The sequence below is a fragment of the Poecilia latipinna genome, unplaced genomic scaffold (assembly GCF_001443285.1).
Source record: "Poecilia latipinna isolate Pla-1442-1.1 unplaced genomic scaffold, P_latipinna-1.0 Scaffold553, whole genome shotgun sequence".
Lineage (NCBI taxonomy): Eukaryota > Metazoa > Chordata > Actinopteri > Cyprinodontiformes > Poeciliidae > Poecilia > Poecilia latipinna.
Genome location: NW_015113169.1, coordinates 296,031 through 310,832, shown reverse-complemented (window position 1 = coordinate 310,832; position 14,802 = coordinate 296,031). Strand labels below are relative to the sequence as shown.

General features: G+C 38.3%; 1 protein-coding gene across 1 annotated transcript; it reads right to left on the bottom strand.

The window, feature by feature from the left end:
* Nucleotides 1-1,924: 1,924 nt before the first annotated feature.
* mbip (MAP3K12 binding inhibitory protein 1) lies at nt 1,925-9,821 on the bottom strand. Its single transcript, XM_015041478.1, has 9 exons — nt 9,664-9,821; nt 8,255-8,377; nt 7,392-7,592; nt 6,704-6,800; nt 6,202-6,267; nt 5,795-5,953; nt 5,550-5,647; nt 2,154-2,192; nt 1,925-2,070 (listed from the first exon to the last, which is right to left on the bottom strand). Exons 1-9 carry the CDS (start codon nt 9,781-9,783, stop codon nt 1,963-1,965), a joined length of 1,011 nt encoding a protein of 336 aa, XP_014896964.1. The 5' UTR covers nt 9,784-9,821; the 3' UTR covers nt 1,925-1,962.
* Between the last annotated feature and the right edge of the window lie 4,981 nt (nt 9,822-14,802).

Sequence of the window (14,802 nt, the reverse complement as noted above, 5' to 3'; positions counted from 1 at the left end):
ATTTTCAGAATTATTTAAGAGTGCATTATAATTTGGTTTGATACAGTTTCTATTTAAACCAACAAAATAACTTAATTTGAAGGGACGGATACTTAAACTCAAAACAAGACCTGAAGCTTTTAAAATAAATTGCATAGAGGTTTTGCATCTATCATGATAATAATAATAATACACTTTACTTTTATTTCTAGATTGCTTAGAGGTAACCTGACTAAAATATGAAAGCAAACTGTTATCACATTGGATTGTTCACTCCTAAATTGTGATTAAATTAGATATACCAATTATCTAACAGAGAAGAAAAGCAAAAGCATCTATTTAGTGAACATTTACAGAGAAAGAAAAATTAGGGAAATCCTTCGATGATGCATCGGTGCTCAATAACAAAATAACTGAATACACTGATACAGACTGCGTCGTGTGTTTGGATGTCAAAGACGCCACAATGTTTGATAGAAAAGAAAAACTATCCAGCTACAGAGGAGGTGGATAATCCACAAAAATCAGTGACACAGCCAGACCAAACCATTCCTGAAAACATTTAATTGCAGGGACTCCACATGGTGCAGCACTATTCCCGCCAATGGATCTCTCGGGGCTTTTTCTGATTGTTTGGTCAGAACCATTCACACTGGTGACTTTTGGAGGCAACTGTCCTAAAGTTAAACTCCCGTCTTCTTGAAACTCCTCTCATCTCTTGAGACGGAGCCGAGAAAAGCGCAGAGTCCTCTGGTAGAACATACCGATGTGGAGGACGACCAGCCACCGCCTCATGATGACAGCAGTGACACCGACTCTCTAGGCAAATGTTGAAACTTCGGAAAAGAAGAGAAGGGAAAAAATTCCTTCTCTTGAAATGATTCCTGTTTTTGGGTTTGATCAGCTGTAGCCCTTCTAGTACAGATTTTATTAATTTCATAGACACCAAAAGGAGGCGATACCTGATCAATAACTGGCTTCATGTTAAACTCCAACTAAACGTGATCCTGTATTTGTATTTTTTTTTTAAGTGGTGGATTCAAGCGTTTGACAGAATGCAATAATTCATAATCATGAAACATAAAACTTAAATGATAAAAATGTCTTCAAGTTGACAACTGTATTCATAGTATAAGTGTTCCAATAGTTTTCTTAATTTTGGATGATTGGGCGACATATGAATGAAAAAACAATTTTATCCACTTCTGTGAAGGTCTGAAAATCAGTCGCTGTCCATTTTTGTTCTTCACGTCGTGCGGTTTAGCAAGAGTCACGCAGTTTAGTGACTTTGTCGCTACATTTGGAGGAAGTTTAGAGACAATAAAACGTCAAAATGGGAATCGCCAGACATGAAATTTCTTTTTTTAAAGATCAATGATCAGCCAGCAAAACTGAAAATTGGTGTATTCCTAATTCATGGCTCATATCTGTGTTTTTCCTGAGTAAGAAAAAAAGAAATACAAAAATCCCAAAAGACCCCAACACGAGCCTTCACCGCCATATATGGTGGCACATAACTGAGTACATAAAGTATCTGGATCTAGTTTAGGGCCAGCAAAAACTTCTTCATCACAAAAGTCAGCAACTCTTTCTCTGTAAAATGAGGGATTGCTGCAAAGTCAGTGACTCTATGCAATCACCTGGGCCTCCTTAGAAACATGACTTTTTCCTATTTAATTATATGCTAAACTGTTGTAATTTTATGATTATAATAAAAATAAGCAGCATGTATTCAAATTTGCATCAAACTATTTGATTGTAATGCATCAATTGACTCTAAATATATACATTTGCATATTTGTGATTTCGATCTAATGGTGGGTAAATGAACAGAGGAATAAACGGGTCATAAGGACAAACTGTATTCGGATCAGCGTGGTTTTAAAAGTTATTGACGTGTTTGATGACTTGGCGAGCGCCGAGAAAAAGGCACACGACGCTTATGTTGAATTCTTGACCGGCTTTATTGCGCTTAGACGTGCATCAGAGCGGACAATCTGCCCCGTATCCCGGCCCAAACTCAGAGACCCTCTTGAGGAGCGCCGCTTTCACTGCGCTGATCTTCTCATCCAGCTCTGTGAGAGTGCAGGCCTGGAGGAGACACAGATCGGATGATGAAATTTGATCGGCAAACAGATGAAACGTTGCTCAGAGGAAAACAGAAAAGTGCTGACCTGAGCGGGGGACGTCTTAGGCCGCTTGTGGAGGTGACTCTGCAACGCAAGCAAACATTGAAACTTGTTGATTTGTGCAAATTTCTGAGCAGAAGCCAAACTTACAGACTTTGAGTCACTTGTTGGAACAAAAAAGAGGGATTAATACAAAGCAAACTAGACACAGCATGCGATTTATGAGAAACCCTTGGGATATTTTTCCTTATTGGATATTTTGACAACAGAGGGAGTAAAATTGTGGGGGTATTATTCTGCAAACGTTCTTGGTTACAGTGGAAAAGGAGAGGTCCTACTGCTCCTAGCAATATGTTTTAAATTGGCATCTGCTTCGCTCCGTCTATAAAATCCTTTAGAATCGCTTATGGAGCCTTCTCTATGCCGAGTATTAGAATGTTGTTCCTAAAATCATGGGCCAACTGTGCGCCGCTTTTCACTAAACACCAAACTACAGCAGAGAAAAAAAACAAGAGGAGGGATGGGGGAGGAGACTCCGAATATAAAAGACCCCCATCTTCATTCGTTTATTCAAAGACACTCGACATCTCTCGCTCTGCTCACACAAACATGCAGCGAGTCAAAAGCAGATGGAGAGCGGCACTTGCACAGAAGCGGCATGCTGTGCTGAGAAATACTAGTATGAGGAGACATGCAGCATCTCAAGCACACTTAGACAACCAACACGCTGGACAGACTCCTTTAGCTTATCAATTCGAGTTTGATGGACTGTGCTGATCCCTCGCAGGTTTAACATGAAACCATCTGAGAATCTGGACTAAAAAGAGAGGAAAAGCTCACCTTTTTCTACCGTCAGCATCTGTAATGTTAACAGAACTTTTCTCTGTGAATGAGTTGCTATCCCTGTTCAACTTGACTGCTTCACTGATGTGAAACTTTTGCTGCCGTAGTCTAAAAACAAGAGATTCTTCTTGTGTTTCCTGTTAACCTCAAACATTGTATTGACCCTCAACTGAATTTGTTGCAGCATTAAATGTTGGAAGTATGGCAAAAACCAAACTGTAATGTACATGCTGTGTCTTAGGAACAAAGTCAGATCCTTCTAAACAGCCTTTGAAATAAAATACTGTTGTCACATTCCTAAAATAATGGCCAGTCATTTTTTTGTGCCAAAAGTGATTTTAGCAAAAAAAAAAAAAAAAAAAAAAAAAAAGAAAAAAAATAAAAAATAAAAATAACCCTCTCTCTTTCCAAAAGATATTCTAGGCAAATCCCTCTCCCCCCATACTTACGGCAAAATATGACTTGGGCCGTTATCTTAGAAAGGTGACAATATGCTTTTACTTCTAGTACGTAAGATTAATTCGCTTTTCCTGGATTATCAAAACAAACATTTTCAGCTAGAAGAAAAAGTTGATGCTAGGCCACGAAGTAAAACTAAAAGCTTTGAGCGTGCGTCCACGTAAACAAAACATTGATTTTAAAATACATCGATTTAAAGCTTGAAACGATCTGGTTTCTGAAACGCTTACTGAATAAATCCCAGGCACACCTTCAGGCGGTTCAGGTGAAGATCTGCTGATACTGAGAATCAACTCAAAATCTGATTTTGTTCCGTCACTGTCAAAGTTTTCTGGAACGAAACCTAAATTTCATGTTATTGTGTTTTTGCTCATTTATTTCTTTTTCTCTTCACGACTATATCCTTGTCTGTTTAGTTGTTGTTTGCACTTTAAAAAAAAAACTGCCTCTTAAAACAGCCTAATCATGATTATGGTTAACATATGAATAAATAAAGTTGACTGGACTTGCTCTGGCCTAAATGTTCAAGCACCTGCAACCCAAGTAGATGCCTTTTGTTTCTAATCCACCAAAGCACAACTCGAGTAGCGAAATGTGTTGAAGCATAAAAGATGAAACTCCATTAGCGTCTCGCAGAAACTCCTCTCGGTGAGTAGATTGCAGGTTGAACCGATTGTGAACCAGTACTCCACGTAGCAATTTGGCCATTGCAAACCTTTAAAAATGCCCTTTAAAGCTTCTTTTCAACACATACTCAATCTCAGTTCCTGCTTACTTTTAGCACATGCTGTCATTTTCCATTCAAACACAAAAAAAAAGAAAAAAAAGAAATGGCAGGTGAGTCAGTTTCAAATCTAAATGTCCAGCGCAGCTGTTAGCTGAATCTCTTAGCTTTTCTCTGCCACAGCCAAAGTAAACAACGACATAAAGTAAAACTTGGTGCAAAGGAGACATCACTTTAGGTTTAGCGAGTGTGCCTCGGAGGTGAAATGACTATTTAAATCCGAGGAGGCGCACGACTGCCGCTTGACAATAGCAGAGACTGAAGTGGCCTAAATGGGCTCAAATAAATGAGGTGAAAATCGCAGCAATATACACATATATAGTGACACTATGATGATCTATTGCAAAGACCCTCAGCTCAGACACAAGACGCGACACTACAAGCTGCGCTAATTGCACGAAATGGTATAGACACCTGGGCTCCGAAGAGAGGACGGTTAAGTGTTGGGAACGCTGAGTGGATGCTGGAAGGTAAATCTGAATGTGTTGCCTGTGATTTAAACGGTGCAGCTAAGTGGGCAAATAGGTCACTAGCAGAGTTCCCTGACATTTACAGCTCCGGTAAAAGTATTCGTACCCTCTTAGAAACTTTTTCTTTTCACATTTTGTCTCCTTGCAGCCACAAGTTTAAGGGAATTTTATTGGGGTTTAATGCAACTGACCAACACAGAGTAGAGCCAAATTCTGAAGCAGACGTTTATATTCAGCCCAGCTGAGTCGATACAAGGCCTGGACGAGATGGAGAGCATTCATGAGCCACGCTTGTCAAGAGTTGGATTTGGGTCTGGACTTTGACTGGGCCATTCCGTTTTAGCTGCACATAATTTCTCTCGCTGCCTCTTAACGGATATTCTCCCTGCGTTTGCTTTTGTTAATTTAGCTTCATCGACTCTGACCAGCTTTCCTGCAGAGATCTCCCATACTGGGTGCTAAAGGTGTTTTCCACAACACAAGTATAAGAATCTGTCAGAATAAAAGACATGTTCTGGTCTGATCTGAGCACCAGGCCTTCTTCCACATGTTTGCTTTCACATGGCTTGTGGCAAGGTGAAAATACAACTTTTTTTTTTAAGTTTCTCTTAAATGTAGGACAGACTTCTGGAATCCATAAAAAATAGTTAATCAGATAAACTTCCACAAAAGATGCATTGACGTTTGTGTGCAACAGAAACAGATGGGACTAAATGTTTACTTTCTCTATAAACTTTAGAAAATAGCTTTTTTTTATCTATAGTCCATCCATTCACTAGCCCACTTCTTCCTGCTCCAGCAATATAGCTTTATTGCATGTGTAATAATAGTACGAATTAATTGGAAAAGAGTCTTCTATATCTATTATACATCCCAAGGACTTACAGTGGACTGAAAGTACTCAGGAGAGAGTCCTTCTAACTCTAGGATGCGATCCTCCATCTTCTTCAGCCTCTGGTAAACATTCAAAGGGACTGGCCCCACTGGAAAAAACAACAACAATAAAATACATCATGAACATATTTTTATGAAAGACACTTTTTTTTTATCTTACTTTTTTAAACTTGCACGTGTTTCAGTCATTTCATGTCAAAATCTGAAGCATTATCAAAGGTTTTTTAAGGTTTCACCTGGTGGGAGTCTGAGATGAGCCTCGATGTTTTGGAGCCGCTCCTCTATGGCTGCGTTTCCACAGTCTCGGGTTGTTGGCCCCTTCTGAGGCTCCCCAGCATCTCCTTGGCCCCCGGCGCTACGAGTCTGGGGCCCGTAAGTGTTTACTACTCGTGTGACTGCCCAGCCATAGGAACATAAACAAAGGCTGTAACTCGGGAGTAGTCGGGAGTGAGGCGAACAACATCTCTCATGGTTGTGGTCGCCGTTTGCGGCGTGCAACACCGCAAACGACAGACTGAACGCAATATTTGGTGGACATGCATGCAACACTCTGCATGCAACTTTCACTTTTTCATTGTTATTAATGTAGACTCGTGTATGTGTTGATGTCCCGTGACGGCAGCAGATCATCAGCAGTTCTTACCTTTTACGTGGCTTTTAAAACCCGGGTACGGCGTAAAGACTGCGTCCGTCCTCGCACAGCTGTTTTCTACAACAAATAAAATTCCACAAAAATAGCATTTAGATCGTCTCAGTTTAATTAAATGTCTTGTGTGGGAGAAGAAAAAAAAAACAAAAAACAAAAAAAAAGCATCCATCACACACATGAATTGCAGCTTCTCATGATTTTGTGTTACTGGTGTCTCAGACGGGCTTTGAATTTCAAGCAGGTCCCCCGTCTCATGTTTTTCTGCACAGAACGGGTTGCATTTTTAAGGCCGAGCGTGTTAGCTACTTCAGGCCCCCTCTTGGAGCAGTTCAGCCTGACCTCTCGCCTGTGGAAATCAGCTCTCTCCCAAACATTGGCAATCTGTGTGCAGGCTCCCTCTCCACCCTGCCCCCCTCCGCCCACCCTCCTCACCCCCTTTTATCCCTCTCCTCCCCCCCGCCCTCCTCCACACCCCCAACCTCTCCTCCGTTCTCACCCTGATTGCAGTCGATCACGTTGCAAAACTCGCGCACATTGTTTTCATTGATCTCCATCTGCTTGCGTTCCATAAATGCAGATATTCTCCGCTCAATCTGGAGACACAACAAAGATAATAGGACACAATAGATTGATGAGGTACTGATCGGTTTGAAGAATGCAATGTTTCTTTTTTTTTTTTTTTTTCCTGGTTAATTTCCGGCCACAGGGGGTTGTGGGGTTTTGTATTACATAGAATGAGAAACGCAGCGTAAGACATTAAATTCAGGCAGCAAAAAAGAAAAAGGAAAAAAAAAAGTTAGATTGCTTCAATCATTACATGCTGGAATATGAATATGGTTTGCTTGGCTACCAAAATAAATGCACAACAGAATGCCGCCTCTTGTCCTTCATCCACATGCAATCTCAGAGTAATGAGCATCCACTTCATAATCCATCAAGGACCTGGCCCTCTCTCAAAACCCTCTAGCAATGTGGTCTGTTCTACCCCAGCACAGCACTAAAGCACCCCTCATTCTCTGTCGAAACCCGGTCTATCAGGTCCCCGTCGAGCGCTCGCCGCACGTCACGCTCACATCCTCGGGAGCAATTACTTATGATTATTCATTTGGCTTGACGAGAGCGTGAAGGGCTCCAAAATGTCACCACCAGAACAGCTGACGGATCCGGCGTCGACGCCGACCAACCTCTGACTTTCCGGCTCGGATCTGGACCATGACGTCATCAGTCTTGCTCTCGGCAGCCTCGGAGCCGGGCCGGCGGAGCTCTGACGACGCAGCCGGCTGCTCCCTAGGGGAGGGTGACGCGACATATTTGTCCGACGCGCTCTCCTTCGCAGACGCGACGCTCTCAGACTCCATGAGCGACCTCAGGCTTTCTGAGACAGCCTGCAAGTAACAGAGAGATAACACGTTAGCCAATTAGGAATAAATAGGAGTTACAAATATTACCAGATATTTCTGTATTATAATACAGAGAAAAGCGTCCCATGATACGTACTGCAATAGCTCTTCATTATTGCAAATAATCGCATCATGGTCATCAATTCAAACACTACGAAAACCAAATCTTACAGAGTATTTTTTTGTCTGGTTTTAGTGCCAATATCTTAGCGCACTTGAAGTAGGACAAAACTAATTTACAAATAACTTTTTAGCAGAAAATTGGAGCTTGTTATAAGTAAATAATTCCATAAAAATAAGAAGAATATTATTTTTATTCTGGCAGATTACTTCTCTTATAACAAGATATTTCTCCATAAGTGAAATAATCCGCCTGTGAAACTAATGTTTTTGTTTATTAATATTAAAGAATTATTGATTTAAAACTTGCTACTCGCTGAGAAGTTACTTGTAAGTTAGTTTTGTCTTATTTCAAGTGCACCAAAATATTTGCACTAAAAACTGGACAACAAAAGAAAGACTTCGTAACATTTGGTGTTTTTGTAGTGAATCCATTTGTGTAAACACTTTCAACCACCAGGCAGTCAAATGATACAATTCATCCACTGACGCGGTTACATAAACTAGCAAACACGCCTCCATTTTACCTGTAATTTGGCAATATGCTCCTGCAAACAGCCGTGAAGAAGAGCTTCTGAAGATGATGACAGATTCACAGCGCGATGGTTGACTTCTATTCTCAAAGCAGTATCCCCTAACCGGAGCTTCACCTGAAAGCAAACGATACCAAAATTTAACTTAACATAGGAATGCAGAATATTTAAATAGGTCGGAGATGATAACATGCAGATTGTAGGACTGTACTGTACTGACTTTTCCTGGCTGATACCGTTCTCGTATTTTTATTTATTCCAATTCTGTTTAATTCTTAAAGACCATAAAACATAAATGATGTGCATTTAGTAGTTTTGATTGATCTAAATAGGAAAACAATTCAGGAGATCTTTCCCATTTCTCTTATTTAAGTTTTTATTCAATTCAGAACAGTATGTTGATGCTTTTACAACACAAACATAGTGGAACGTCTTCGTTTTAATAAAATTTGTCTGGATTTTACCTGATTTTCAAGGTAAAAATCAGCCAGTTCCAAAGTTTGGCTAATTGGTGCAACTTGAAGTAGAAGAAAATTCAATATACAAAAATTTTAATTATTAGTAATAACGAGACATTTTCATATTAATCAGTTACAGATAAATACTGGCTAAAGAAATGTAAATACCCTAGACACAGTAAGAGGGTCTTTTTCTTTTTTACTTCACTTGACAGGAATACCGGTCTCTCTGGGCAACAGTATATTATTAGCTCAATAAAAGTTTGCTCCAATTTTTACTAAAGGGATACTAAAGGTTTAAGAAAAAAATTGTCCAGGTAATGCAAAAATTAGTTTATCTGTGATATTAATTTCCTTTTATAAACAATGCAATGATGAGTATTGAATTACACAGAAGAAACTTTTTATATTTTTCACCTAATCCATAATGGGTGTGCCTTTGTTCATTCTTATGGTTATTTAATTTAATCTGAAGCATAACTAAAATATGACTGGTTATTTAAAGTATCGTATTTACATCTGTTTAAATAATAATAAAAAAAAAACAGTAAATATTTCAAAATGAAATTGACAAGATTTACGGGCTAGATGTTGCAGGATTTCAGTGCTAAGTAACGTTATTCTGTCCACTCTAATAATAATATCAAGCATTTCTACTGCACATGAGACTACATTTATTAATGGTCAGTCGAAGAAGAAGAAAGCAAAACTAAGTGACACAATTTAAGTAGCAACCATTGTTAACGCATATCTAAGGAGTTATAAGTATTAAAATCTGTCGGAGAACCAAGCAAAACAGTCCAACAGCATCAAAACAATGAATGAACGGGGAGCTAGCCGAAGCTAGCGTCAGGTTGCTAAAAGTATTAGCATGAGGCTAACTAACGACCCAGACTGAGAGGCCCAATTTTCGGAGTGAATTCAACTTAAACCTTGTTAACCAACCTGTTTTCCAAAGTCTGAAAGGTGCCTCAGCATCACATCCACGCAGTCCCTGTAACTGGACGTTTCAGTGGGTTCTTTGGGAGGAGCGTCATTTCCACTTAGCTTTGTTGTTTCCGCCATTGCTGTTCAAGGACCTCAAACTACTACGCGCTGATTGGTTGGAAGACCATGAACGTGGTCACGTGACTGATGACTACGTACTGAATAGCCCCGGTGGTCAGAGCTCCACAGCTGGGAAAGCACGAACACTTGCTGATAAAAGGATTTTTCGAAGTTGTAATTTTTGGGATAAATGGAAATAAACAGCCTCATGTGTTGTATTTAATTTATGCCGAGATGAACTGAAGTCAATGACGTAATAAATAAGGCATTAAAACTTTTCTTTGCAAAAACCCTGCGCAAACTGCACTGTAAAAAAGAATGATGAATTTTAAATTTAAGCAATAGGATATTCTCACTCTCCTCAGTGCAAAATATGTGTAAATCCTGCATGTTGATGCTTATTTAAACCGTATGTAATCATAAGTCTCAATGATGTTTCTGCTAAACGTCCCTCATGTGAAAAACAGGAGAATCTTTAGATTTAATAGAACACAGAATATTGTAGAATGATGACAATTTAGGCTCATTCTTTGTCTTCCTGTTAAAATAAAGATGCACAAATTCTGTCACAAAAACACTGATTCGCATCTTGACTTTGTTATTTATGTCTATTTTAATAGTTTTATTTTATTTGAGTTTGTATTTTCCTAAATGCTTTTATTTCCTACTTCTGATAGTGATTGACATAAAACATTTTAAAGAAGTTTCAGCACTTAGACGTGCTGCAACAGTTTAACTACTACACAGGCATTCATTAGGTTGGTTAGCATAAGGAAAGCTGTTTTAATATAATAATTTTGAAAGACAAGATTAAGTTGAGATTAAATGTGGAGTTCTACAAGGTTCCGTGTTGAAACAGAATCTTTTTAATTTGTATTTTTATTACATTTTGCAGAAACTAGAAAAGTTGAAAGTAATTTGTTTACTGATGGCATTTTGTTCAGAAAATTACATTTAAATCCTTGTGCAAAAATAATAGTTGGAGAAATAGTTGAACTCAAAATGCAATTATTTATCCAACAAATAATTACATTATTTTTAATGAGAAAAAGTGTAATATTTTTGAAAAATGAAAGGGGAATGATTTGATTAGCATGCTAACAAATGGATCTTCAGTAATAAATAATAATTTTGAACTTAACATGAAATTTCATATAGAATACATAAAAAACTATGCAAAGCAGACCTTTTTGCGAAGGAAATGTTCTGCATTAATCAGTGCTTTGCATTATATATATATATATTTTCACTTATTCTTCCACTTTTGAATCCTCTTCTAAAGTCTGGGAAACATCAACGTTTCTGACACTAAAACATTTTTATTTTGCGAAAAGGAAGAGCAATAAGCACATGTAGGTGCAAAACAGCATAACAAAAGCCTACTAATTAAATCACATATAGTAACATCAAACAAAGACTAAATATGTAAACTTAGTTATGGTAATGGTTTTGATTGAAATTATATGTACATATAAATGAATTCATACATATAAATAGCATAAAATTAAAAGTATATTTCAGTTTATATAGTGAGACTATGGTCAAATCTGGATATCAATTTAAAAAAAATGTTTATCTGCTGTTTCATTTAAAAGGAAAATCATATAACTGCTATTAAACCCATGGAATAAAACTATTTGAGAAAAATGGTGTTGTATGTAGGTGTTTTCTTTTGGTTTATTTTTTTGTTTTGTGAAATGTATTTAAAGATAGATAGATCCATGTATTTATTCTGCTGCCGCAGGAAAGGAGCAGGTTATTTAAGATTTTGTCCCCTTCTAGCTCAAAGAATTTTATACCGTTTTAATTTTCCTGAAAAAAACAAAACAAACAAACTGCCGTTTATGTCCTTGACTTACAATTACATCCGTAGTACTTGGCTATTTGTCTGCGGGGAATTCTCGTAGCTGCATTTGACTATATTCTCCATCACATACTTTTCAAACAGGCTAAAGAATGAGCACTTAATTATAAGAACATTGTGCCTCTGACATCGGTGGACCGAGCAGCAGGGCAGTGGGATGGGAACCTGGCCACAATGGTGTATTTCTCTGAGTTGAGTGACTGTGGGAAAATCTCCCTCCTCTATTCAGACATTTTTCCCTTCTTTTCATATAATGGGGGGAGAGAGAGAGAGAGAGACTGATGAAGGAAACAACAGAAAAAGAACAATTACAGGCAAAGAGACGGCACAGCACATGCACTCAAAACTCAATAATGCTCTTTTTAGAAGGGTTAATCATTTCAGGAAGGGGTCTGACGATAAGCCCTTTTTCGGTTAATTCATTTGCAGGGTGATATTTTTTCACCCCAAAACAGGAAAGGAACTGTAACACTTGACATGGTTTGACATGCTGAGCAGTTGCTAAATGTTCCCACACAGCAAGGAGCTCTGAAATTAAAAAAAAGAAGAAGAAAATCTTTAATTTGCCCTAGCTGCAGAATCAAGAGCTGAATTTTCTTTTTCCTAAACGTGGCACTTAAGGTGTGTCTGCAGCCTAAAGAATAAATTGATACGTTTTAGTTATTTTTAACATTTCAAATCTAATTGTAGACATTTTGCAGGCATGGGCTTTCACCCCATGATCTTATCTGGTTATAAATAGAGCGAATAGTAATATTTATGTCATTATGTTCCACTTGAAATACCAGTACTTTTTAAGTCACAAGTAGTACTCCTCTTTGAAAATAAATTCTACATTACAGATGTTTCAACATATAGCTGATATAGTACTTTAAATATGTAATTAGTATGGGTTTAAGATGCATTTAATAACTTTGAATCAAACGTGAACCTTCTTTCACTTCTAAAGTATAGATTTCTGCTTGCAATACTCAACATGCGGTTTTCTTTCTTGCAGCTAAAAACAGTGACATCCAACCACAGCTCTAAGCAACTACATTTAAAATAGTAGTTTCTATACTCAGCACGACCCAATGTTTGACAAAGAAATGCACAGAAAGAATGCATCAGAGCAAAAATTAGGCTCCTAAATTTGATTTTCACAGAAGAATGTGAATCTCGTATCAGCAGGTCGCTCAAGTGATTTGCTGTTTTTTTGAAAGGTGAAGTGTTACAGAAAAATCCTAATTTCCCAAACAGCTGAACAAAAGGCTAAATGTACTGTTTTGTATGAGCAATACAATAAATTTGGTTTTGTTCTCCTGAACTTTGTGGGGAAATGTGGCACTGAAATGAGAGCACTGAGATTCTTTTCATATGGGTAACATGGCTCAATGCCCAGGGCAGCACAGAAATAGGGGCAGCACAAGAGCCCAACCATTTAAAAATGATCCGATTGTCTGTAATGCACCAAACTATTTTTCGGTGCAGCCGTTTTTATGTCTTGCCAAAAAGGAGTGACCCAGAGCGTTGGGCACAGCCTAGGAGGAAATATGGCTAAACATAGCTCAAGTATTTCCTGTGGCTATTGGACCTCTCCAAAACATATATATTTATACATTTTCATCAATATCTATATTACTTTTAGGTTAGTTAATCCTCTGCCTGTCACTGACCTCTACATTTTTGCAAACTGATTCATTTTCGTAGAAGGTGAAAGTGTTTTCAACTGTCCAGGCAGAGGAAAGGGGGGAATAAGAAGAAAATCTAAACAAAAGTGAAGTAATTTCTTGAAAACAAAGTACGTAAAACAAACGACTCACCGTCTAGTGGTTGCCAGAAAACACTCAATGTAATCTTCCGGTTGTGTTAATTTGGCTCGATCCAGCCGTCTTCTTCTGCGATTTTGGAAGACGCCAAGCACAAGCAGCTAGTGATGGGCTACCTGAAGCCAGGCTTCGAGGCCTGTATCGAGTAAAAAGGGGGGGGTGTCCGATGTAGCCCCGCTCCGAGGATTGTGTCGGCTTGCTGAAAACCACGTGACTAGCAAGAAACGATGCCTCGCATTGCATGGGTCACATGACTGCTTCATTTTGCGTGTCGGTTTTCAAAATAAAAGCGTGATGAGCCGTGCTGCTTCATGGCATGGGTTGTTGAATTTGATCGCGTATCAAAGGAGTATTTGTCTTCAGCAGTGGCAGAAATAAAAGAAACATTTTATAGTTCATGTGTTATTAACGATTTTGATGATGGCACTCATCAAAATGTAATGTTTGTTACCGGTTTTCTCAACTGTTGATATGGTATATTTTGTGACTTTATATTTGTGTGTTTTTTTTTTATTATGTAAAGCACTTTGAAACTGCATTGTTGCTGAAATGTGCTACACAAATAAACTTGATTGACATGGAGCCAGCAAGAAGAAAACATCTGACATCAGGGAAGACTTTGAGATGATCCTCACAAGATTCTTAAATAAAAAGAATTAACCCCTTCACCTCCAAAATTCACACCTTCTTGAAATTTCCAATATTTCTTTGTTCTGCAAAGATATATAAGTCTTGAACAGCAGAAACAGACTTAAAGTTGTTGGAAGAGTAAAATTCTGGCCTGATGTGTCAAAATATAGGGGATCGGAGAGTCAAAAGAGAATTTTTGAAGAATTTTAGTTTTTCAGGAGACAAATCAAAACTCAAATACTGTCTGCCCCAACAAGCATTCATATTCCCTCCGAATACACTAAAACAAATGTGTATTGTCAAGTCAGTCAATGACAAAACATCTACTGATAGTCAACATACACCAGGATTGGCTACAAATAATTTTAATGACTAAAAAGGATTAGTTAAGTAGGATTTAATTGACTCTCATTACTAAACATGAGTTTGACAAAAACTCTGGGACAAAATTGCATTTACTAATTTTTTTAAGTATGTCTATCTGAGTGACAAGCCTGTCACAGTTTCAACAGCAGATGTCTCTAGTGAGAAATGAATGAACCACCAAGTAATGAACCTTTGGGCAAAGCAATGGGCTGGGAAGCTTCTCTGCTTCATGAGGCTTCATTTGGCCATCACTACAAGCAGCTAGCCACAGCGGCAGCAGCAACAAAATGGCAGCAACAGCAATCATAGACAGCAATGGAGGAGATCCGAGTTCACCTCTGACCCGGAACTTAAAGTTCCGGGTTTGGC

What these genes read in the sequence shown, in the direction of transcription:
- mbip (XM_015041478.1), bottom strand. Translation starts at nt 9,783, where the DNA reads ATGGCGGAAACAACAAAGCTAAGTGGAAATGACGCTCCTCCCAAAGAA. An exon ending in CTGAGTACTTTCAGTCCACT is followed by an intron (nt 2,193 to 5,549) that starts GTAAGTCCTTGG and finishes CTTGCGTTGCAG; the next exon opens with AGTCACCTCCACAAGCGGCC. An exon ending in CTAAGACGTCCCCCGCTCAG is followed by an intron (nt 2,071 to 2,153) that starts GTCAGCACTTTT and finishes TGTCTCCTCCAG; the next exon opens with GCCTGCACTCTCACAGAGCT.